This window comes from Haliaeetus albicilla, chromosome 7 (assembly GCF_947461875.1).
Source record: "Haliaeetus albicilla chromosome 7, bHalAlb1.1, whole genome shotgun sequence".
In the NCBI taxonomy this organism is placed as follows: Eukaryota; Metazoa; Chordata; class Aves; order Accipitriformes; family Accipitridae; genus Haliaeetus; species Haliaeetus albicilla.
Genome location: NC_091489.1, coordinates 26,438,597 through 26,466,196, shown reverse-complemented (window position 1 = coordinate 26,466,196; position 27,600 = coordinate 26,438,597). Strand labels below are relative to the sequence as shown.

The following is a 27,600-nucleotide window of genomic DNA, read 5'->3' as shown; positions in this document are numbered from 1 at the left end:
GCAGTGCAAGGTGTGAGCTCCTGCAAGGCACGAGAAGCAGGAAGGCTCAAACAACACCCTTTACTCCTCATCACCCTTATCCAGAGCAGAGGTGCAAGATAACAACTCCTACCTGATGCTGCAGCTGATCAGATAGCGTCTTGACTCCCAACTCATCTCCTACCTGCATCCCACTTTTCCAGCCACATGCTCCTGCCTTGCACCAGCCCTGGCACTTTGCTGGCTCTTCTTTCACAACCTAGTTCCTCTCACTAATCCGGCAGAAAACTCATCCAGAAGAAAAACCCACAACATTTTCAGTTGGGTCAGGGAGATGTATGAGCTCTCCAAAGGGCAGATGAGCACCAGCATCGTGCACTGAAGGGGCAGCAGCACAAAGCAGGGAGCAGAGAGGAAGGAGCAAGAAACCACCCATTTTGACAGCAGCAAATCGAGAATGGTTCAGTCATCACATGTGGTTGCATTTTCAGGCTCCATAGTATTTTATGGAGATTTACTCTTCCTGTTCCAGCCTGTGTGTATATTCAGCTCCCTGTCCTTGCAGATAGGGGATTGTTGAAGTGAAACAAAGACTTTTTTTTTTTTTTAAGGTTCCCCAAACAGATTTTTGTCTTTACTTCAGGTCACATAAGAACACACAAAAGGGCAAAGCGATAAATGCCCAGATGGATTTCTTGTCTTTATTTCCACTCTCTGGAGTAAGGCCAGACACATCTAAGTAGTGCACTCTGTTCTCTTCCACTCCCTCTCAGAAATTATGGACACTTTCTCCTCTGCAGCCAATTTCCTCCTCCTTCTCTGTCTGGGCACAAGCTTAAAGTACTACAAAACAATGTTCCCCTGTTTCTCTCCAGGGCCCATTCTCCATGCATCTACACCAGGCTCTCTGAGCCCTCCCAAACCTTTAAGGCTTTAAGTTTACAGATCCAGGATGAAAACCTGTTCTCTCTGCTCCGATTCTAGGAAAATTCCACTCTCTAGCCATTTTGCATATGAACTTGGCTGCACTCATTTTCTCAAGGTTCATCCACTCCACGGTCCTAAGGGGCTGCCACTCCTGACGTTATTAGCACATTATTAGCCCTATTCAAATATACCTGACACAATTGTGTAGCTGACTCAAAAAATATAGAAATATTTCATGGCACAGAGCCTCCCTAATCTAAGTCTGAAACTTGAAATTGGGCATTGGCAAGTCAAACACCAAGTATGTTGCATGTTGTTCAGCTTCCCATTTATTTATAATATCTACATATATTATTATTAGACTTGCACAAATTATAATTCACAAAAGTAAGTGTTACAAAGTAAATATCAGTTTCAAATAATCAGTTTCTATACATTCTTTTAAAAGATCTTATTTCTCCACATTCCAGCTACATCAGGAACATTCCTGGAGTGTTACAGGCACAAGTACTGTCAACATTTCTAAAGCTCCCCTAGAAACAACTTCACGTGTGTACAAAAAGCAAAGACATTGCTAATGGTTTATTTATTAACATTATCACGTTGCCATCTAAAAGAAATACAGGAATAAATTAATAAATACAGAGTATCTTTAATGAAAATATTTTCTTCTCTACTTCTTGGCTGTGATATTTGATCCATCCATACTTAAAAACATTCCACAATAAAAGCAAATAATAAAAAAAAAATCCAAACCAAACCATAAGAAGACTTAATCTCCTAATTATTGTTACTTAAAAACACTTACGAGACATCTGCATTAATCAATTATCAGAAAGTAGTGCTTCAGTCCCAGGTAGTTAGCAATAGCACTCATATAATACTACAGGGAGCTTCATGTTTTGTCAAAACTAGAGCAGGAAAAAAATGAAACTAAAAGGCATACTGGACATGTGACCTACAGGACTTGGATTATTACCTCTAAGCTTATTAAGAGTAAAAGCTGTCAGTCAGACCACCCCACAACCAGGGAGGAAAACTAAGATTACTCAGCAGTAAAAGGCATAAAAACGAGATGTGTATTCTCAGAACGGGCGAAGGCAGAGAGAGTGAACCACAGACCTGCTTCAGCTATCTAGAGTGGTAATTGGCTCACAAGAGCAACTACCACGTTAAGGCATTATCATTATCTAGCTCACATAACTGGAAATTCACGCTCTGTTCTTTAAATTGGCTTAACCAGCAGCATCTGCAGCACTTTAATTAATTACAGCAATTGGCGTACGTTAAAAGTAGATGCACAGATCTGAAATGATAATGCCCTGTGAGTAATAATTGTAAACCAGCATTAATCCAGATCTATCCTAAGCAAAACCAAGGGTACACTGTTGTGCTTCAACTGCACAGAAAACAAGCTTCAATGTAGTAATCATTATCATCTGTCCAGGTTCACCAGCAAATACTACAATTCTGCATGACGCTCTACATTCAATTAGCTCAGGAATGCAGAAGCTCACAACGTGCACAACAAAAATCTGTTCAGGTTTGATGTTGTCAAGTCAAAATCAGTCAGGCACTTAAACTTGGGTTTCCTTTGAAAGATAAACTTGAAGTTAAAATCATAACAGAGACTGATGACCACTACTTATTTTTAGTACACTCCTTATAAAGAAATACAGAAGGCAGATATCACAGTCGGCTCAGAACAAAGTTTTCTTGACAGCCATTAGCGTCACTTCAGTAAAAAATCCACAGGCACTGTACACAAACATGGTTTGGTTTTTTTCCTGATATCTGCAGCTCTAAAATACAGTAGAATTACTTTAAAAAAAAATAATCAGAAACAAGGAGTTAAAAACCCCTTTTGTTCCTTTTATATACAGCAATTCGAAATCTTTACTTAGAAGAAAATAATTTTTTTCAAGCTTGACAGTGAAATCCACGTGCACATCCTGGACACATTTAAAAGCTGTTCTGTAACAGACTTCTTAATACCATTTCCAGTCAGAACACAAAACAACACTATCAAGATTTGTTGTGACTTGCTTCATATTCATACATAATTCAGGGGTCAAAATACCTGGTATGAAGGTTATTACCAAACCAAATCTGAACTCCCCATTTATCAAATACAAGTTTTATCTTTCGTAGCAGTGTGAAAGAATGAAACATAACTTTCTTGATACTTGTAAACATGTAGTAGTTTTGAACATATTTTTAACCAAGAAACCCCACAGCCATAGACTCAACTAAGGGATGACTGGTTTTAAGTTGCAAAAACTTCAACCATCTAATACAAATAGATGCTACATCACAAAATATGCCTTTGTGTAATTTTGTCCAACACCCATTTTCTGAAAGTACGCCTGTTTTCAGTGTAACATACAGAACTAACAAGGAGGCAGAACATGAGCAAGGGAGCGAGTGCAAGCCCAAACAGCTAAAATACCAAGGCTGATGCAGCGGCAAAAAACAGAAATAGCAATCTGATGTAGCAACTCACACCAGAGACATTCAAAAGGCAGTCAGAGGAGAAAAATACCTTTTCTAACGCAGCAGAACTCTGGTGACGGTGCTTATATACTCTGTGCCTAGTGTGTTTGGGCTAGGCAGATGAAGCTTCACTGGTATATGTAATTTTAAGACATGAATATCTGTGCTCAGATATACTCTGATAACAGGTTTATCTAGGGTGCACAGAAAACAACTGCATGCACAAATAAATAGCTGCACACTCAATGTAATCAGGTTCATCTCCTGAGTATCTACTTATAAATACTAATCTAGAAACTACATGGGCTATTAAGGTGCCAGACTCTGAGGAAAAAAGGCCACAATGCAGAAAAATATAAAATAAATTAATAATTCGTGTCTAACACTGATACTTATTCCACACAGTCACTCATTTCTGATGCAGAGGGATCACAAGTGCACAATACAAGTTATTCGTTGACTAAATACCATCACGAAATGCTACAATATAAAGGTTGGAAGGATTAACACAAAAGGTCCCACTCCAAGACAAATGTCTCCTTCATAGTTCAGTTCACAGCCATCATGATTGTTCCATCAGACCTATGATTCCGAAGCACTGGGTATATACCTGCTAACCAAACACGCCAAAGACTTTCAAAATCTCTTGTTGATACTGGCATATTTTTAGAGGCGATTTTAATTACCACCACGCCAAAAGAGACTTTCTAAACACAGGAAGATCACCAAGTAAGTTTCCGCTTCAAATCTCAGGGTCTTCTGAAACAACTTCTACAGAGGATTTATGAATTTGGCAGGGTTTACATCCCGCTTCCTCGCTTCTCCTCCTTCAGTCTCTCACCTTTCCCAAGCAAAAAAATACTAAACATGCAACAAACTCCCCTATTTTTAAATATATCATATTTGCAAAAGCCTTACACCATTTAATTGCACATTTATGTAGAGGCCACTTTAAAAATAAATGCAGAGAAATTAATTCATTAGCATGCACTAAAACACGTTGGGTTTTTCTGTAACAATAAAATTACATGGTGATTTTCAAACAAGCCGTAAGTACTAGGGGGAAAAAAGTGCAATTCATATTTCTAAATATATCTTTGGATTTAAATATTCTTCTCTAATAATTATGCTGTTTCACACGTTCGTACATTTCAGAAACTATCTGGGCTGTGTTTATCTTCTCCCAATTCCATTTTCTCAAGGTACTGGATCTTTTACTTCCAGTAACAGACTACAGTATGAAATCCTAAGATTTCTAAAGGAGAAAGGGTTGAATTTTAGTGCAGCATATTTTATCCTTACTGGGATGGTAATTTTTCTACTCCCTCTACTGGCATACTTTAAAAGCAAGGAAAGAAAAACCTGAAGGGCGTTCCAGCTTGTAAAACATAATGAGAAAATATTTTTTGTAACCTCAAAATAATTGTTCACACAACTTGGCAAAACATTAATCTCAAATCCTGGGGATTTTTAAGTCATCAGCAAATTTTTGGCAGATTTCTTCGTTGTAAAAATTAACAGCACCTCAAAATAAACATGCTGGACCACTTTATGTTACAATTACTATCAAGCAGTCCCATCACCTGTCACTGCTCAGATCAAAACAGATCACTCCCTAAAACATACTATATGGCTAGTAAAAGACCCTAAGAGCAATCTATGGAATATAACTCTACATGGCTACCACAGGTCTACAAAAATGAGCAAAAACATCCTGAGCTTAACAAGTTGCTACTTAAATGTTAGACAGTGCTCTGTGAACCATTTTATATTAAAATTGGATAGTTCTAGACATCACACATACAAGAAGTATTGTTTGACACAGTGCCATTTTGATGATAAATTGCAATCTACAGCTCAAATAATTCTACCCAGGGATTAACATTTCAGAGGCTGAGCCAGAGATTATGTGCGTGGATCTTGAATTTCATCATCTCCCTTCGGCACAATAGCTTATTCTTCCTTTTTTCATCTATTCTCTCATGAAGGGTCAGGAAAGCTTAGCCTTGCTGTTTCATTCATTTCATCTCTACATTAACCAGATACCTTGCAGTCTTTAGTTCTTACATGTTATTCCATTACAAATACTACAGCTACACTGCACTATGCTACGGCTAATGAGGTATGTACCAAATCAAAGGGTGCCATCAAGTGGTTGTAGCACACTACCAGTATTATGCAAAGTTAAGTGTTCTGCAGCGGGTTTCACCAGGACACCCTATACAGGGTGGATTAAACTCTGCCATAATTTAAAGCTTTGGGGAAAATTCAGATGCTAGAGATGGTGATCCCACACGATTTCACCTCCTTCCTTTTAAATTCTAAGGCTTAGCCTAATAGCCCGCACCACCATGCAGGAGACGTCCCGGGACTGTTTCGGTCATTGCATGCTCAGCTACTCACCACTGTGCACCAGAGGACAAGTTAAGAACAGCCTTATTAACCTCTGAAAAGCCTCCCAACTAGCAATGGGACAAGAAGGGTGCTGCAGGGTGGAGGTTTCACACAAGATGGGGAGAATAAATACAGTTAGTTGTGCCACCACACCCAGTTTCAAATCAAATTAGTTACAGATTACTTGTTATACTGAATTTGAAGACAATGTGAGAGTTCTTCCCTGCAACGATGGTGATGAGTATCTTCAGCATTACTCAGCAATTTGAGGTAAAAATGACTTTTGATAGATAGTTCTTCAGCACAAGCGTTCAATCTAACCCAAACAATTGGCCTTTCCAGATGAGATATTTCACAGCCAAAACCCATTTCATATTTAACCTTTTTCTTCTAATCCATATACTATCAGCTCTAAACAACAGCCCATTACTCCAACTCACCTTTGCCTGGCAGGTAAAAACCAACCAACCAAAACCAAATCAAAAACCACTTTCCAGTGCACTGAGACAGATTTTTCCAATGAAAAAGAATGCTGCCTTTCTAAAAACTGTGGCAACTTTGCTACTGTAGGAAAAAAATTTTGCACGTGCCATGGGACACAGAAGAGTTTTGCTTGGTGGGGATGAGATGAGACTGAAGATGACCCAGTCATGTCTCACCACAGCATGGCTATCCACACCATGACTTCCAGAAACTCAGCTGTCACTTACAGTAACACCGTCCAGCACTTGCAAAGAAAATGCCAAGAAACTGTGATTTGAATGTAACTGATGAAGACAGACACAATTATCTATATTTCTGAAAGGGTTTGGCTCCAAAGTATAAAAAGCTGAACAGCCATGACCACACTAGCACAACCACCAACTTAAGGATGTAACTTCAACCATATTTTTCCTGTGGCAGTGACAAACAAATGTCCACACTCAAGAAAAGCTCAAGGCAAATGAGGTCCAAATTCTTCTGAGACTGTTCCCATCTGCCCAAAAAACTAGCAGCAATGTTCCCACATATGGTCTGTCTACGCAACGTGCCACCAGCTTAGGCAACCACTCATAATTTGGTATGTCTACCACTGCTGCTTTGAGGAAGTGTACAGTTACAATGCATATGTGTTAAGACCAATAATGAATTTTCATTAACTGCAGAGCAACACTCGTATGGTGGACCAAAGACAACTGGAATTTGTAATGCAGAAAGAAGTCAGCCCTTAACATTCTCCATGTTCTCACTCATAGCTGACTTCACGCTTCCCCGTGTTCCCCTTACACTTGCTCACTTCAGTAGGTCAGCCACATTCCTGATTCTGCAATACAGACCCTTCACAGTAAACCTGTACACAAACTTCCAAAGACTGAACTAGAGGTTGGAAAAGAAAAAAAAATTAAGAAATTACCAAGAACCAAACTGAAAAGATGCCAAGCTACTTCCCAAAGCATTGCATAGTGCATAAGAGTTACAGAAATTTAAAAAAAAGAGAGAAAGAGCTTGGTTTCCACTGTAGCAGCAGAGAGCTGCTTCCTCCAAAGGGGAGACTGCAGAGAAAAGATGCAGAGGTAGTGATGGAGTAGGCTGCATTAAAGCCAGAACTATTTCACCAGGTCCAGGTGAAACACCCAAATTGTTTTACAGATCTCAAATATCCTTTGAGATAATACTCTTCCTCAACAGCATCCATACTAGTTATTTATGCAGTCTATTTATTTAATACCTCAAATCCTTCCTAATAAATGAGCTTCTTTGGTTATGATATATAATTAAAGTTATATAACATGAATTAAAACTAATTATGGAGAAGATTTATACAGATGATTCATGGAACAACAAGCACATAAACTTTATACTAATTCTTTGCTGACAGATTTTTAGGGTTATTTTCCAAATATTCCATTTTGTCCTTTCATTGACAAATATATAGACAAAATCCCCTCTAACTCATCACGGTCATTCCTGTGGCTGCTCCTGGAAGCAAACACCTGATGTCTCTGTCATTGAGGGGTTTGGCTCTTACTGGAGCTACTTCGGCAAGAGCGTTCCCTTGCTCTTATTCCACTTTGGCCCAGCTACAGCTCATTCTCTCTGCTCCCGTTTTCCCTGCTGCCCAAATTACCCAATCATCTCCCTTCATCTCACCTTTCCATTGCAGACAATGGTTCCTTATGCAGCAACATTAGCCATGTCCTGTGTCTTGTGCTTCTCATTTTCAGGGAAAGATATATTAAAGGACAGAGAATACCAGAATAGTAGGGTTGGAAAAAAACAACCACCCAGGGGTGGGGAAGAGAGGTGAAAAGGTGTAAGGTTTTGTCAGAGACAGATTTTGATGGTACTTGATTTCTGTGTTCTTTTAGTATTCTTTTCTAAATTTATTTAGCAGTTAAACTTGGAAAGCACTAACAAATCTCCCATTCCAAACAACTTCTCACTCTTCATCAGAAAAAATGCAAATATAATTAATTTCCATTTCAGGGTCTACTTTACAGACTAAATTAAGAGAGAGGATTCTTCACATAATTTTCAATATCATGTCTGATTTGGTAAATATTGTATGTGTTTTTTGATTTTTGTGCAGTGCCTTCCTGTGACTGGGGACTGTTTTCATGGAGCTGTTTTGCTTTAGGACACAAAGCTATAGAGAGTTTCCTACATCTTATCCCTTGATGAGCAAAATGCTCTTATGGTATAAATCATTAAAACTATGTGCAAAACCTGAGGGTCTTTAAAGAAAATCTCTGAAAACTAGTAAGCGTATTTACTTTTAGCAGGCAAAGTGCTCGAAGTCAGACCCAGCAGTTTCCTGTTTCAGGCTGTGCAATACAGGGTATTAAAACAAACTCATGCTCAGCCTGCCATTCTGGCAACCTGCTACCCTTCCAGTAAGGACAGTCTGGTTTGTTCTCACTTCTGGTCTACAGAAAACACACCAGAAGCACAAATATTACTATTTAACAGCACAACATAATACACAACTGTATCATCTTCAGGCTCTAAATTAATTGTGTTTGGTGTATTATTACATTTTATTTTTCAGGCCACTGGAAAATGTAAGAAACATTGCTTAAGCATAGACCACTGTGCTCACAATAGCAATCTTTGAGCTCAGGGTTGCAACTTTGTATGGGTCACGAATTTGGCAGAAATTCAGTCTAATCTTATATTTATGCTAGTATGTGGAACCACAGAAAATATTGAACAGCTACAAGATGTCATTTTATGGCACTTTACTCAATGCCATTTTATTCATGCAATCTTTCCAGCCTAGTCTCAGGTTGCCACCACACCTAAGCTAAACCAGAAAAAGTTCATTCATGCTGCCTGTCAGGATTCAAGAAGCAATTTGGCCCATATATAGATAATGTAAAACAATGAGAAAGGAGAAACTTCACATGAAAAAAACCAATATGACAGTGCAGTACCAAGTCACATTGAAGAATATGCTGGGAGGGAAAAAACCTGAATGAAATGGCATCCATTAAGTTATGGAGGTCAATTAATTTCCATTATATTAAACTCTATTAAGACAGCTAACAACCAAAGATAAGAGGCTAAAGGCAGTAACACTCGGTGCTATTACACTGCCAGATGGTTTTCCTAATAACAAAAGGTTTTCAGGAAGCCAGAACTCTTTACTTTTCTGTCAGCTGGCTACTGTCCTGCTAGTGACCACTATTTTTAAATAGTATGCTCTGAGTTAAATTACAACTGCTTGCATGTACAATCCTATCCAGTTACTTAATGCAGAGCTACATTTTACACAATAATGGATATTTTAATTCTTTTTTGACACATATTTCCATACCTTGAGCACATGCAATTGCAAGGTATTATCTCAAATCAACCAACATATTCAATTGGACTCCCAGATTATCCACTTTTGAAGGTGACTTAAGTAAAAAATATTTTTCATTAAATGCATTGCCATTTTTTCCATTTTCCACACTGAGTATTTTGTACTACATGGCTGCAACGTATGCTGTCTTAACACTGTATGGCTACCAGGTCAAAAATGAGATTTATCCATCATAATGTTGCCCCAGACAGTGGCATTTTACATAATGATATTCTGAACTGCATCAAGAGCAAACACATACCCGTGACTATATGTAAATGTAAAAACACAGTTAAGACATAAAACCACAAAAAAAAGTGGCAAGCTGAACAAGCTTAAAAGCAAATACTTTTCTATTAAAAGGCAAGTTGCTTGGCTCAGCTTATGCCTAGAGTATGATTAGAACCCCACTGTAAAACAATTACCAAGATACTCTGCTGTATTTGATGTCTGAAAAAGAAACGACCTCATGCAGACTCTGTCTCTTGTGTGTGCTGGCAAGTATATTTTACTGCTGATTTTCTATGAATAAACATATGCTAAGAGTGGCTGAAACACACTGCTGCTTTTAAACATGCCTAATGTAGTATTAGAGGTTCATTTCCAAAGCTGTCTGCCTTGTTTTTCAGCTTTCTCCCTCCAGCTGGCAAAGAATACCCCTGACAGCAAGTCTGACCAGCTGTCTTGCACAGTACACTCATCTATAGGAGATACATTCTTCTAGCAGGAAATAACCCTCCCCAAAACATAAACAAAATGGTTCTAGCAATTTAGAAAACTGTTGTACTTTACTACTGTGAATCAATAATAACCATATAAATTATATGTCATCAAACTCATTCCATTGTAAATGTTAGAGTGTACCACATGTACTGAGCTTTATAAAGCTGGAGCCTAATAGCCAGGCTGTTCTGCCCAACACCCAGCAGCCTCCTGTCTCCATCTTCCATTTGCGAGACCCTCTCCTGTAATTGTAGCATAAATATCAGAAAACGTCTCCTTTTTTAGAAAATTTTAAACTGAAATGCTGTAATATAGTTTTCAAAACTGCCATATCACCTGCTAAATTACATCTGATACAGATCCACTTAGTGCAGTTACTAACACAGCATCAGAAAAAACATTATTTAAAGGACAGTTTGGGCACTGCATTTCATTTAGAAGATAAAGATCAAATAACAAAAGAAAATTTTCATAACTATTTTTGAAAAACACAGTAGAGTTGGATGGACTCACATTTCTTACTCTATTTTACTGATTCAAGATAAATAAGGTATTAAAAGTATAAAAAGTTAATTAGATATTAAAAGTTCTTTTAACAATTCATCTAAAATTCTCATTTAGAGAAGATTTTTGTTATCTCACAGCTTTGGTTTAATAGATTATTACATATAAATGATAAAAAGGATTATTGGTGGCCCTAATTTCAGGTAATCTGGGCACAGTCTTGTTTTGGTCAGAATAGAATGTCCGTTGCAGACTAAACAGCAGTATGGCATGAGCCAACACCATTTGAAGCAACTAGCAGGCTTCACTTGGGGATATATAAATTGTCAAATGTAAATGAATTGACAGAGCTGTTCAGAAAAGATTACACAGCACTTGCCCTCACAATGCCTACCTCAAACCAGGACTGCTACTGCCTCCTCTGCGTGCTGTGCCATACAGAGGGAAAAACACCCATAAACTTCGCAGTCTTTCATGCCTTGCTCATGTAACACGTGCCCTAAATACAGGTGGTAATTTACTTGTCCTACAGCATTTGGTGTAAAATTTCTCCAGCAGAACTCATGTGCAATCCACTGCCATTATCTTCTGTAACTTTCAGAGAAGGTGCCTAATCTAAGAGCGTTGTTTAAGTAAGTGACCCCCACAGGGTCGGTCTGGACAGACAGGAGACTCACCCACTCCTGGACATCTACCCTAAAACAGGATTATTTGCTTTGTGCACAGGGCCCTCTCCCACTCCTTACCAAAGCTGAGACCCTGCCTCTGATTGTGTTCTATTTTTAGTTAAAATTGCACAGAAATGCCATTGTGGTGCGCGCAAGAAACAACGTGTTACTGAAAAAACACAGGATCAAGCCTCCTAGAACAATTTCCTACCGTGTCTCCTTCAGAGCCAGGACAGCCAATCAAGATGACAATTTCTGCAAGTTTTGCTCCAAAAACCTAATCTCGGAGATTTCTCAACTAGAACAAAGTGCTAAATATTTAATGTAACCAAAAACTAAGAGTAAAACAAGTTTTCTGATTCTCTATTACATTTAAAACAGAGCAAGACTGAGATGGCTGACAAAGCAGCATTTAATTCCTAGCTATATCTAGACCAGAATACCCAGCCTAATTTACACAGACAGTCACAGTTCACATAATCACATACAGCAGAATATGACAGGGGAATTAAAGGACCAGGAAAGCATGTCTGAACTATGAGCTTCCTGCTCTAAATGTATTAAATGCAGATATTTAATTCAGAAAAAGGCTAACCTAGTCGGTTCTTATTTTAAGCAAAAATTTATTTCAAGCAGAAAATACAAAACGAATGATAAAGCTTTTTTGATTACTTTTTCTTAAATAAAGCAAATAGCCAATTTAAACTTAAGCTCCCACATGCTACAAAGATGCACTAGAAGAGATAGCCAAGATCTTGTAATAAATTCTGGTATAGCAACTGATCAGCAAATAAGGCATCATCTTATTCCATATGCCAGTCTTTTTCCCTATGTTCTTTCTGCAAACGGCATTGACAGTACTCAAAGTTTCAATTCACTACACTACACTGGCATTTGCCTCCCAACATTTATTTCCAGAAACAGGTGCAAAGATTTGACATCTAGACTTGGGCTTTTATTCTGATGTAAAGCAAAACTTGCTTTTGCAAAGTTAGAGTCACAGCACTGCTGTAGTAAAAGAGATTTAAACTCCCAGTATAAAAGCCCAATTTTACTAAAATTCTGGGCTAATTACTGCTCAGATTCAAATGAGCTATTTCTTGAAAAGCTTAATTTGGAAAACAACATATTCAGAGCTGTATCTGATGAAAACTTAACTTCTTGCAAATACCTCATTTTATTGTACCACATTTAAAATCAGTTACCTTTAAGACTATAACAAATTCATTTCTACAACCCATCCACCTGCCCTCTCTTTCCCATTACTTTCACATTATTTATCACCTTTATTTGTGTTGTCATGCCTAGAAATAACAGATGAGCATTTTAGGAGAGAGAAATAATCTCTCCAAACCTGTGAGTGATATAACATGCTTTAGGGCATTCAAAATGAGAAATCATCGTAAGCAACCATCATACAGAATTGGGGCGGGGGGGGACACGGACACAGACAGACACAACGTCAAAACCATGCACTTGTACCAATAAAATGACACTAGATTATGTCAACTGTTCTGTAACTTTTCCTAATGTTTTTTTCATTTTGAGGCTTTGCCCACATTTGAGTGGAGGCCATCCCAGAACTCTTTTGGGGTTAGTGTTCCTGAAGTTATGCAAGAGCGGCAGACAGAAGAAAAGGTCAGATCTCATTTTTTAGTGTAAACTTGGTATTCTTTGTAACTGTTTGCTGTAGGCTAGCATGAACAGCAAACTCTAAACTCCTTTTTTCTCATTTCAGCAGCTTCATTGGCCAGATTTTCCTGGAGAAACCACTTAGAGTACCCTTATTGGTTAAGGTATTAAAAAAATGACTGGAAGCATGAATGTGTCTCACAGAAGGATGTACATCTGTCATCTTATAAATCACTATCAAACTTGAAAGGTTGGCATGGTTTTCTTCACCATTCATTACCCTGATATTCAAAAAGGCACTATTAGTAAACAGTGGTCTAAAATGGTTGTCAAAACATTTGGAAGACCCTCTAGAAAGGACAGATGTAGAAGCGAGTTCAGTTTCCAAGATCTGAATACAAGAACAGCCCAGAAATTCAGGGCAGTGCTTCACCAGGCAGGTGATGGTGTGCAGGCAGAGGTGGGTGCTGGTTGTCCCTGAAGGCAATGGGCAGCACAAGCAGAGCAGGACAGGGAACACTCGCTCACACAAATGAGTCCTTAGAAAGAGAATGCTAATGATCTGATAATGCAATCAAGGGACATGAAATGCCATGTGTAACCACTATCGCATTATTGTGGTTGATTAGTCAGAGGCAAGAAGAAAGGAGGGAGCCTCCAGCCACACAGAAAGCAGAATCTGTTCTCCATAGCTGTAATTGGCAAGACAAAAAATAGCAGCCTTAAACTGTACGAACAGAGACCTAGGCCAGAACAATTCCCAACAGCAAGGACAATGGAGCACTGGAACAGGCTGCCTGGAGACACTGCAGGGACCCCATCTTAAAAAGTTTTTAAAAAGAGTTTAGGCAAGTGTTAGCCTGGAATGATGCTGCCTTGAGGCAACAGGCCAGGCCAGGTGAGGCTGCCTCCAGCCCCAGCCTAGGTGAATCTACAAGCAAAGCTTCAAAAACAGGTGGGGCATTTTTCTCCATTCATCTGCCAAATTAGTAGGTCTGGGATGTCCTCTTCTGGTGTTAGCAAAGACCATGTTTTAATAGGCCTGCCGTGTAAAAAGCAGAGTGTGGTTAGTATAAGGGATACAGCAGTGATTGCCAGTGCCCTGATTACCTCAATGTTACTGGAAAGGGCTCACTCACCACAACCCTGGGCCCCCTGAATAACCTGTATACAAAGGTGAAACACAAGGCACAGGAGGGAGGATGGAGAAGCCTACTATGAACCTTGGAATATATTAGTAACCAATTTATTAGCTATTAGAGATACAAATCTGGGCTCAAAAAACATTTTCTACAAAAAGCTGGAAAAGTTCTTTCATAGACCAAATCCTTTACCCTTTGAAAACATCTCATTAATTTTTCTATTTCATGTAAGAATGTAGGAGGTAGCTGTCTACAAAGCTGTCAGCAAACAGGCAAATACGGTGGTCCGTCCTCAATGGATGTTCTTATGTGCTTTTCCATGCTTTGAGCATGCTCCGAAGCAAAATGACTTTTTTCCATCACTTCAGCTACCTTTACTTTAGACAAAGTTCTTGTACATAGAGCCAGTGAAAGATTTAACATATTTGGACCAATTTAAACCTTCACTCTTCCCTCCTGTCCCTTTCTTCTTCCATTTGCTAGGCAATCTGCAGAGATCAAGAAACACAGCCCAAACTTCAGGTCAGCTGAGCTCTTCTTAAGAGACACAGGCTTCATTTCAAGTTGACCAAAACTCATCAGCTACCCTCCCCCTGGCACCTCTGAGGGGATGCTTCACAATTGCCCCAGCACAGACCACTTCACTTAAAAACTATCTTACTGCTAAAAGACAAAGATGTATTTGGAAACATGCACTGTTCTTTTACTTAAATAGGAGAGCATGGAAACCCCGCAGAAAGTCTGATGGAGGCATTAATGCTGTTTGTGAGAGTCTTCCCTGGTATCTATAGAGTCTATTGCCACGTAGAAGCTTTGTTGAGCACTGGTACACCAGAAACCCCAAGAAAACAATTCATAAGAGAATTTAGAATTTAATGCTGAAAAAATTAACACTGGAAATTTGAGCTCAGACAGTGAAAGGAACCAAATGTGGAAACCGCACATCATCAAATTACCCTTAGGAATATGAGAGAAAAATAACTAGAGGAAGTGGCTCATATTTTTAAATGGAAGGTGACTAGTACTTGTTCTCTAAACTGAATAGGCAAGATAAACTAATGCCAATCCATAAGGGTTTGAAAGCCTATTACCTCTCCACAGATAGGTAAGTCTTATTCTTAGCTATGAATTTCTTGCTCTCTAACTTGAAACAGCCAATCTGAAGATCCAATATGATTATTCAGAAGAGCAACAAAAACAAGACAAAGAACTGCCTCATGAAGAAAAAACAGATAACCAAATACACAAAGTCTGGCTAAACAAAGATGAAATTAGAGATAAGAAAGTTAGCAGTAAATATATAAAGAATGCAACTGTGAAGGAGATAAAGACATAGATGAGGCTGAGGGAAAATTAATATTGACATTTAAAGATTAAGAAACCATGCTATGATCAAATTATTTATGGATTAGACTTACAGTAGATGATGAAGGTTCACTTACTAGAATACAAATACAGGGTGGCTAAGACATTAAGAATAAATACAGTTAGGAAAAAACCCCTACAATTTGATGTATCACAAAGTACATGTATTTGCAGGATTGAAAACCAAATACCCCCAAGAAACAAATATCTTGCTTCATATTCATTTACAGCATGGTCGTCTTGCACAAATCACCCCACCTCACCACTACTTAAAATTTCACCTGAAAGTCCAGAATAATCTTGGTTTGAATTTGGTAACGTCTGCCAACAGAGGCCTCAAACCTCAGCTGGGTATCTCTGTTAGCTAGTCCTTGCTCAGCCACACTGAAGCATTACAAAATTATTTTGGAGACTGATTTTTAATAATAATTTTTTTTAAAAAGCTCAAAAGAAATGTTTTTAGCCAAATTCAGATTGCTTCATAATGAAAGAAAGTCCATGAACTTCAGGCTTCAGTATTTTGCATTCTGAGTGCTGCTAACCAAGGAGGAAGGGAAACCCTGCAGCCTCTGAGGGCAGAGAACATACTTGGACAACAAGGAAAATCCCACAAAGGACTGTAAATGTCCCTGCACTTGTGACTTATCGTTGTCAGGTTCAATGACAAATATGTTCCTTTAAAACCAGGAAAGCCATATTTTAAACCTGAAAGGGGTACATGTCGACAATTTAAGCAGGGAGGAGATCAACCTCCTGTCTCCCTCGCTCCCAGATTTTGAACAAGCAGGCGGTTTGTGCTCTCATTTCAGCCAGCCATTCGAACATTTGTGACTTCCTCGAACAGATGAACATACTTTCATCCACCACTAAGTGGAGCTGTTACTCTTGGAAAAGAGTTTCTCCATATTTTCAAGTATGTTTGCAGACCAGATTTTTTTTTGGCAGTATCTACAGCTTCCTGTATTGTTTCATCCAAAAAAACCCAAACCAAACCAAACAAAACAAAACACACAAAAGGAGAGGGGATTAAAAACAACCAGTTTTATAGTTGCTTTAGCTGTTGATAATTTTTGCAGTAAAACTATTTATCAAATTTATTATTCTGGGGATAATATTTATATACTTTCTAATTGAAGAATAAATATCTACCTACCAGCAACTATTTGGCAGTTCTCATGGGAGGAATTAATGGCATAATTAAGGTCACAAATAATAAGTTTGCACATAACAAAAGATTGCTCCATCACTGATATATACTGGAACTGTTTCCATCTGTTCTAGCAGAGGCTGCATGCTTTGGGGTACAGCAACCGAAGCAACCTCCTACCCTGCAGCTCAGAGAAGACTTGAGGCAGAGAGCAAGGGCAGCATGCAGCGGCTGTACTACTGCCACCTCTATATATCATACAATGACATGTGAAAAAAAGCAATGTGTTATAAAACAGGACATGAAGTCGACATGCCCACTATAAACGTCTGAAAAAAAATCTGCTGCAACGTCACAGGAAACCCAACTATACCCAGAGGGGTTGCCTGAGGAATACACTGACATTGTTTTATCCCGAGTAACTTGTACAGTGACAACTGGTGATGGAGACTTCCCTGATTAAAATAAACTAAGTGAGAAAGAAAAGGAAACCCCAGGAAACAGTAACTAAACTTTGGTTTGTGTTTGTAAGTCTCAAACAAAAATAGAAACTTGACATTTAAAAACAAAAGCATAAATTAAGCACTTTGCTTTCAGCCCTTTTAAATGTTCAGTCACTGATGACCAGAATAAACCTTAGCTTTGGACATCCAAATCACTTCTGATATTGACAAGAAAGAAAAAGCAGCATTTTCAGGCAAAAAAGATAACATGCAAATTCCATTGCTTCCCCATACTTCTGTGCTGTGTGGCACTACTATGATTCAGTAGAAGAGCAGTAATTTTTTTTGTTTAAAAACCAACATAAATAAAAACTAAATCATGTTACTGAGAAACAGTCCATCCATAATGAAACTACATTACTGAGAGATAAACACAGTCTTGATACCACAGTCCTTTTAAATGTATTTAAAAAAGAAGTTTCCTCTCCAGGGTAACTCCAGGTAGAGCAACTCCCCCATTTTTGAGCCCAGGCAGTCCCAGAGCAGAAAATGCAGCCCAACACCAAGAACAGAAAGGAAAAAAAAGTACTTCATGAAGCACTTGCTCTATGCAACGTCAAGTAAGCCGTGCTGTTTCACAAAGTGTGTTGTTTGTACAGCCCTCAGGAGCTCAGCTCTCCGGGGAGTTCTGGGACCTCCTGTCTCAGAGGAGTCAAGAGTCAGAGGAGCCACCTTTTGGGTTTTCACTGGGTGCACAAGAGAGCTCCCCCATGCAGAGAGAGCAAGACTGGGATCCCAGGGAACAGGGGGCACATCATGACTCTTGCTCTTCGCTTAGGTGACCGTGGCTGGTCCCACCTCTCCGCCCTGCCTCAATACCTCACCTATAAAACGCAGGTGTTGAAACTGCGCCCTTCACTAAAGAGCGGCATTCGAAACCAGGAAGGGCGTGCTGCCGTTTGGGATGCACAGATGTCATAACACAGCTCTGACATGTTCAATCCCCTGCTCATAGAAAAATAATGTGTCACAACCCATAAAACCATGAGTCATAACCCAGCTCTAACTTGTTTACTCCATTGCTCATAGGAAAATAATGCAAGGAAGACTGATACTTACAGGGAGGGAATTTAAGCAGCGTAGTATAGTACTCCCCTCTCCTGTATTTTAATTGTAACATAACAATAGGTATCTTAATAAGCCTTTATTACTACAGAGCAAGGCTTTACTGTGGTTCAGCAGCTCAAATTTTACTTGAGCCTTTGTCAGCACTTGGACACCCTTTAATCTTTTAAATGATTAAGTCTTACATGTATAAAAAAAACATAACAACATTCCAGCTTACATTCTCTATGACAAACGTCCATTCTTTGTCTTCAAACTCTTCAGCATGGGGATCCTAGAAAAACAAACCAGAGAACTTAAGTCTAAAAACAATCCAGGGTGCAAGAAATTGCAACTCAGCCAAGATTTTCATATACTCAGAGAAATATTTTTACCCACTAAAGATGACAGAGGGAAATATTTTAGCTGGGATGTAGACTTCAATGGATGTCAGTAAGACGACAAGCAAATTGGTGTAAAACTGCCAGTGCAGATTTAATAGGCTCCTACAGATACAAGTATGAAGTTGATTCTGATAAAGGCCTGTAATTCTATTTCCTTTCATCCATGGCAAAAAAAAACCCAGATAAAGCTCACTAATTCTTAAGTTCCACCTCCCAAATAAACACAACAAATCTACATCTGGCAGAGAACAGTGGAGGAAGCCACTGCTCTCACCTGGTGTGAGAAGACATACACCTACAGTAGGCATCAAAATCATCACCCCAACCTCCTTGTACCCAGACTCCATCAGCATGAGTGGAGATACAAAGTCATGGCTTCTACCTCATTTCACTGCAAATTTCAATACCTATCCTTACTTCACAACACTTCTATTACATCACATGCAAGGATCAAAAAACATTTTAATCACCAGGAAGATAAATAACCAGGTTCTTATATTGTGCATTTGTTTCCAATTTAATGAGCTTTCAATCCAGTGGTGTAGTCTGTACTGTGGTTGTCTGAAATTAAGATTAAGGTGGAGACATGAAATCATCCCCTTCATGCCTCTATGAAGAATTCTACTTTAAAAACTACCTTTGTTTTTAAATATCATTAATTTATCATCCAATCCTAGTTCTGACCAACTGTAACAAAATAGCTTCTATTCCTCTTGCAGAACAGCTTCTCACACTAAGAGAATGTGGCTTTAGGCTTTCTTCTGACATGAAGCCTCATTTTGCTATACCTCAATTTTATCCTATTATTTCTAGTTATAGGAAACCACTCAATTACTCCTTTGCCTCCAACACTTACATGCTATAGACACTTGCAGATAAATGTCACATCCCCATAATCAGCATTTGCCTTCATCATATGAGAACCCTCAGCACCTGCAGAGTTTTCTTGCTATTATTTGGAGCCTGTTCATGATACTACACCAAACACTGCACCAGTTCCATCTTGCTGCTGTAAATTAACAAAATGGATTGAGATATTTTGCTTCTACTTTGTTTATCTCTGTTAGTACCATCTTTCCTTTCTTTCCAGAATGCTACATGCTTCACATTCAACCTTTTCAACACACCTTATCTTAGTCTTTCCTTTAACCATCCTTGTTTCACTTAGTTTTGCCTTAAAGTCTACAGCTCATTCTTTTAACTGGTTCTCATCAAATACTCAAAAGAAAAGATTTTATAAGTAATGAGCTTACAGCGTAAACAGTCAGTGAAAATAATTATTTTCTTCTTTTTCCAGGATGCAAAAAACTTGGAAACTGTGCTCTTAAATAAACCTCCTCTTTGAATGAACTGCAATAACATTTCTAAGAGGATATCATCCTATCTCCTCCAGCGCAGTCCTTCCTATAAAATCCAGCAAAGTGGGTTCACTGCTCTGTAGACCCCCAGTAAAACACTGGCTCTCCTTGCAGGAGTCATGCTGCTGGGAATCAACGTGCTTACAGAGGAAATTCAGCACCACATCATACTGTCGGCACCATCATTAGCTATATAGTTAACAGCTACAAACACAGGTGTCATATACAATATGCATTTTAAAATGCATTACTCCAACAATAGGATGTAGTTTCAATGAAAAAATATAAGATGGTACTAGAAACTTATGTCAAAACTGATGATTTATTTTGATATATGAATAAATCTTTTTAATTTTTTTTTTTAAATTAGAATAATTTAAATACTGCAAATGAGTGTAAAAAACATACTGCACCATTAGCCATAAGGATAGACAGGCAAGTAGATACATACAAAATTACACTAAGGTATCTCTATGTTCCAATTAATGCACTTGTAAACATCAGATTATGTAATTATATATCCATCACATTAATCAGGTTTGTGGAATTCTGCATTATGTAAACGAAGTGCACAATATCTGCTGGTTTGCTGTATCCTATGTTGTGCTGGTTGTGGCTGGAGTAATTAATTTTCTTCATAGTAGCTAGTATGGGGCTATGTTTTGGCTTTGTGCTGAAAACAGTGTTGATAATACAGGGATGTTTTAGTTACTGCTGAGCAGTGCTTACACAGAGTCAAGGCTTTTTCTGCCTCTCACCCCACCCCACCAGTGAGGAAGCTGAGGGTGCACAAGAAGTTGGGAGGGGACACAGCCAGGACAGCTGACCCCAACTGACCAAAGGCATATTCCAGACCATATGACATCATGCTCAGCATATAAAGCTGGGGGAAGAAGAAGGGGGGGAAGGGACACCACATTTGGAGTTACAATGTTTGTCTTCCCAAGTCACCATTACGCATGATGGAGCCCTGCTTTCCTGGAGATGGCTGAACACCTGCCTGCTGATGGGAAGTGGTGAATGAATTCCTTGTTTTGCTTTGCTTGCATGTGCAGCTTTTGCTTTACCTATTAAACTGTCTTTATCTCAACCCACGGGTTTTCTCACTTTTACTCTTCCAATTCTCTTCCCCATGCCACCTGGGGGGAGTAAGCAAACGGCTGTGTGGTGCTTAGTTGCCAGCTGGGGTTAAACCACGACATATATAAATTCTAAAGATCTAATTTTCTGTAATCCAGCTATTAAATACTTATCATTTTCAAGAGTTAACCTGGGGCAATTACCTTTTTGTTTAATTGCTTCCTTTGATACAGCATAAAATGACATAATGAGATTTAATTGGATCATTAATCACTTTATGTTTTAATAAGCTACTCCATAATAAGTGACTAAACTCTTAAATATTTCATCCTGCTCAATTTTTTTCATAACTCTCCCAAAAGCTATTAACGCAAGCGTGCAGGTTTACCTAAAACTGCTTGCAAAGTCAGGGCCCCATATTTTATCCCATGTAACAAACAAAACAATCATTGTTTTGTTCAGGCAAGGCAATTATCTATAAAGAAAAACAAAGCTCTTCTATCAATGGCAATAGAACTGATTCACACCTCTGAAGGCTACAGAATCAGGTGCTCTGCTGAGTATTTCTGATAATCTGATAGAGCAAAATAATACTCTATAATGAAAAGAATTCTTAATATCCAACACTTTAGCATGCACTTGAAAATCAGTTGTGAACACTTTTGAAAAATAAAAGTGAGTGTATTATCCCCAAACTCCCTACCAACTACCCAGAATAAAAAATAAAATTTAAAAGCTTCAAGGACTTCTCTAATGAACAGCCTTACCAAAAGTTCAGAGAGTATGAAATATGCTAAGATATGGACACTTTGCATATGTGTAAGATATTTCCAATTTAAAGACAAATCCAGACATGTTTGTTTGTTTTTTTTAAAGCCACATTTCTTGTTAATCTTGTTAATGCCACTAGAAACAAAAAAACCTGAAAAAGCTTATACACATAAGCCTTAGCATTTCATTGGAACAGACAGTTAAGTGGCTTCACTCTTCTTACTAAAATGCTTTTTTTAGAAGCCCAGGGAGCAGCATACATAGTCCTATTTCTAGCCAACTTACAACTTTATTACGTGGTCAGCATTAACAGATACTTCTATGACTATAGTTACAACACAATTTCTATTGCATCCACCATTTGACCCTCTGGGCTAACATTTCCATGTGTGGTCTCCATAAAAAGTGATGTTTCTATAAATCTGGCTAATCTTTCATCTTATTTTGGATTTGAAGAGGGTAAATACCAGTAAAAAAAACCATAATACCACATGCTTCCCCTCCCTGGCTAATCCATATTCTCCATTCATTTCCCACATAAAACTCATGCGATGAATTTAGCAAACTATTACTTGAGGACTATACAGCTGACTACTCTTTAGGGGAAAAAATGCCATTGCAAATAAGAATAACCCTAGAAGTAATGGTTATAGAGCCTTTGAAATTTTCACTGTATGAAAGCCCTCCCTGATAACACAGCACACAAAACTTCACCTCACCTGTAAGCAGATTTAAGTAATCACTGAAAATGTGCAGCTGAGAACACCTAAAGACAAGAGTTATAAACAGATCTCATTCCCATCCTCCTTCCTGAAAGCAAAGGATAATGAAAATTACCTAAAAAACTCAGGGAACAAACTGTCTCCAGTATTTTACTCAGCCTGAAACCGCCTCATACCTCGCTGTAACACAAAGGGAGTTGGCAAGAGCCATCTTTTTGATAATGCTCTTTTTCTTTACCAACATGCCACAGACACAGAACTACACTCTACCAACATTCATTATGGTTTTACCTTGAATTGAGAACTGTATCTGGGCAAATAGATTGAACAACTGCTTGTTCCTCCTCATTTTATTGTGTAAAAAAGAATCATCATTCTTAATATCAAGAGATGGGCCCCATTTTCCTGTTTCTCTTTCCATATGCATTCATCTCTTAGTATGACACTTCTTTTCAGTACCTTCAACTAAGTTTTAGAGCCTTCTTTTCCCCCCCTACCTTTTTTTTTTTTTTTTTTTTTCCCTGATAAGATGACTTTAGTGTTCAAAAGTAACACTCAGGTGAGAAGCCAATAGTAGGGAACTGTGCAAAGGAGAGGGCACCATCCTATGGTTCTGTTTTGGGTAGGTGGGGTTTTGGTAGCAGGGGAGGGGCTGTGAGAAGCTGCTAGAAGCTTCCCTGGCTCCAAGACGGACCCGCCTCTGGCCAAGGCCGAGCCCATCAGTGATGGTGGTAGTGCCTCTGGGATAACAGATTTAAGAAGGGAAACCTGCAGTGGAGAGGGGAGTGGGATGTGAAAGAAACACCTATGCAGACAGCAAGGTCAGTGAAGAAAGAGAGGGAGGAGGTGCGGAGGAGGAAGGGACGCCCCTGCAGCGAGACAGCAGGCTGTCCTCTTGCAGCCCATGGAGGTGAACAGTGGAGCAGATGCCCACCTGCAGCCCATGGAGGACCCCATGCAGGAGCAGGGGGATGCCCCCAAAGATGGCTGTGACTCCATGGGAAAGCCCACACTGGAGCAGCCTGCACTTTAAGGACTGCAGCCCATGGAAGGGACGCACGCTGGAGCAGTTTGTGAAGAACTGCAGGCCATGGGAAGGACTCACATTGGAGAAGTTCATGGGGGAATATGTCCTGTGGGAGGACCCCACGCTGGAGCAGGGGAAGAGTGTGAGGAATCCTGCCCCTGAGGAGGAAGGAGCAGCAGAGACAATGTGTGATGAACTGACCCCAACCCCCATTCCCCATCCCACTGTGCTGCTGCAGGGGTAGGTAGAGAATCCGGGAGCGAAGCTGTGCCTGGGAAGGAGGGAGGGGTGGGGGAGAAAGGTGTTTTTAAGATTTGGGTTTTACTTCTCATTATCCTTGTTTTGATTTGATTGGTAGAAAGTGAAATTGATTTTGTTTTTTTCCCAAGTTGAGTCTGTTTTTTTGCCCGTGACCATAATTGGTGAATGATCCGTCTCTGTCCTCATTTCAACCCATGAGCCTTTCATTATATTTTCTCCTCCTCATCCCACCTGGGCTGGGGGCAGGGGGAGGAGTCAGCGAGCAGCCATGAGGTGCTTTGTTACCAGCTGGGCTTAAACCACAACAAGTTCTCATACAGTGAGAGTCTCAGATAATAATTTCTCCAACTCTCAGGATCAGTAGCACACTTTGGTCTGCCAGTGAAAACCTAGCCCAGCTCAAGTTTTCCCAGTAACTGTGTTGCCTACTTTTCTAGAGATATGTTGGCCCTCAAAAAGTTCAGTCCCACAAACTTTTCTCTGCAATCCCACCCATCAGCTTCTTTCTGTGACCCCATTCTGCCCATCCACATGCCAACTACCCAAACCCAGACAACTCTTCTGGGCTCAGGCAAGGGAAGAGCAACAAGAAACACGTCTGTCACATTTTTCTGTTCTCTGTTCATCAGCCCATCATCAGTCCATTCTGCAAGGAGCTTTGTCAAGGACTAGATCCTTTCTGCAGCATATAAGGTGGTTTCAGAAGACTGAAGAAAGGTAACCCTTTCTCCAATAGTTTAGGTTATCTTCACAGTTACTTCTGTATCTCTTGTAATAGGAATGAGGACATACCAGCAAACTAGGGACTGCTCCTTCTCCTAATCAGCAGCCAGAGTGGATGGGGAGGATCTTCAGACTGTTAGTCCCTTCCCTCGCTTCATTCCCTGTGCCTCCTCCCTAAGCTTTCCTGGCTTTTAAAGCTTGCCTTTCAATTAGATCACTTCATACCAGCCTTAATCTTTGGTCTTTCTTCTTGGGGAATAACTACTTAAGGACTGTCATATTGAATCAGATCAAATGATGACAGGGTTTGTGATCTTCCTCTACCAGTGACATATAGCAGATGCTCTGGGCACTCCAGCATCTGTCCTCAGCTTTTGTACTTGGCTGTTTGAAGCTGCAGAAGACTCAGTTTGTCCCAATTCTTGTCGCTTTCAATGATGCTTACAGAGGTCTGATTGGTCTAGAAAACCACATACAACTCTGGTCAGCTTTTGTTGAGCTTCCAGAAAGCAGGGAGCTCTGAGCACACTGACAGAACTGTCCTTGTACATCAACACACCAAGCTCATGACAGCTCACACCTTCCTCTAAAGCCTCTGGGCTAGAAAGGCAACAAGGATTGACTTTTTTTTTTTTTTTTTTTTTTTTTACAATTAGTCCCCACATTAACCCTGGACATTTAATTTTTTAGTGTGCAAATGTGCTCACTTCCCTGAGCTTACGATTTTTATAGCTGACACACAACATATTGTCTTGCCTACAGGGCTGTTTTTCCCTCCTATGGAATATCCTCCATAGTGTCTGGTCAAGCCACTGGTCTTTCCTAAACTGAAACAAGTACATTCTGAACCTGGATTTGTTCCTTGCTTCTGGGAAATAGCTTTATCGAAGGGTTTTGTTTTGGTTTTTTTTTCTTCCTTCCCTGAGACAATATATTGGCTCTGCTGCAGTGCTCCTGCTAGTGCATGGCCGGTTATTGTGCTATAATCAAAGCACATGATTGACTCAGGCTTTTAAGAAAGTTGGTATAGGATTTACTCTGAGATATATGTGGGGACAGGAATACTTTCAACAATACAAGTCTCCTTTTATCATCTATTTTATTCTTATTTTACTCATAAATAATTTTTTGTGTGCTCAGAAAGCTATGCCTTAAAAAAAATGTCTTTTTCAAACTTTGGAATGAAGGGTTGGTAGTCTTCCCTGTTGTTGCAATAGTACACTGGTGTGATAAACCATATATATCACTGACAAAACAAGCATTTTTTGCAATCCAATGAAGCAAAGTCCATGCTTGCTCCAGAAGAACAAACATTTTTGCTTGGGAAAGCTAGAAAATAATGATGTTGCAGTTTAAATCCTCATAGTACAGTTGATGTTCACTTAGCTTTGCTAAAAGCACTGGGCTTGCTTGGCAGTGAAAATTTCTCATTTAAAATCTCTCTCAGTTGATACAGGTATGTGTTTGTACATAAAACCACAGAAAAGTATACAAGCTTTCATATATGAAGGTTAAACCTTGCTAATGCAGGGACTCTAAAAATGAACTTCTGGAGTGCAACCATGGAAACAATAAAAAATGGGAATTCAGCTAGCTTTTCTGGCATTTGTGGATTTTTCCATGAAAGCACAAGTCATGGACCTAAAATGCACAATAGGCTTATTGTTTCATAATGCTTCTTTCTACCCATTTTGGTGGAAAAACAAACCCAAGGCATAACCAAACATCAATGTAGAGCATGGCAAAGGAAGAAGTTAAACTTTCAGAACAGGTGGAACTTTTTATGTAATTAGCACTTCAGCCAGCTGGATGGGCAGGAGCTAGAGCTAGTCAAGGGAAGCTGAATCAATACATCCATTTGATGCTTTTCCCCACTTGACTCCAGAGCATTATGAAGTTTTACCAGCAGCGCAGAATTAAGTGAAATGAAACAAAAAGTTTTTATTTATTTGAAAAAAAGGTTTTCTAACTGAAGGTTATAGTCTCTTCAATACTTAGCTCTGCCTGCCTAAGAATTACAAATACATTGTTGGAAACAAGATAACACCCAAAATAGGGATGTGCAGATAACGCAAAATATCTTGTCTGTTGACTGATCACAGGCACTTTGCTAGCCTGCTCTCAAGTGTCCACGGGTGACTACTGGAGAGGGTATTCTTAACATTCTCATCAGCACTTGAAACCTCGACTTATCTCCTAATCCTACCAGCAACACATTTCAACAGCCACTTATGAATGCACAGCCACTACTGTGTGACTCATTTCCCAAAACACATAGCTGTCTGTTCTGGAGTCCGCTCTTTACCTTCCCTGCACTTCTATTTCAAATGGCACCACTGTGCTAATTTGTTATCTGTGATTGCTACGAAGCTCTGTCGGAGAAACCTGCTCCCATCAGTGGGCTCTACCAGTATGGACATGAAGTCAGCAGCTTCCCTTTGCTTCTCAGGTTGTAATGAAAGAGGACAACTACTGTTCGTTAAACAACATAGCCACGCTAAGTGTACTTACTGCAAAGTGCCAAACATTCAGCAGTCGCTGTCCTTTGCAGGGGAGTGGCTCCTAAAGGGACTTACACAGAACTGCACGAAACACAGTGCTGGGTAAAACTAAGTCTGTAGTAATACCTAACAGCAGCTCCAGAGGCCCTTCTCTCCTCTACTGTCAGGTCCTAGCCCTCACACTCACTTTCAGTGGCACAACTACAAGTTCGTTCTGCTGTACTACAAAATATAGCCCTGAAGCAGTGTAGGCAGGAATAAAAAGTGTGGGATGGCAGGAGAAGGCTGGGAGACACTTTTACTCCAAAGCCACAGCATCACAGAGCTGTACCCAAAAGAAACTAAATTTCTCATTCTTCACATAACATGTTATTGCATACACAATCAAGAATTGCGTATATTTCTG

General features: G+C 39.4%; 1 protein-coding gene across 11 annotated transcripts in view; it reads right to left on the bottom strand.

The window, feature by feature from the left end:
- The window catches only part of EHBP1 (EH domain binding protein 1), a 225,849-nt gene that overhangs the window by 151,869 nt on the left and 46,380 nt on the right, over positions 1-27,600 (bottom strand). For all 11 annotated transcript variants that reach the window (XM_069787443.1, XM_069787444.1, XM_069787445.1 and 8 more), the window contains exon 5: positions 18,589-18,642. In XM_069787443.1, the coding sequence (XP_069643544.1) occupies positions 18,589-18,642 (54 nt within the window). The remainder of the gene's footprint in view (positions 1-18,588; positions 18,643-27,600) is intronic.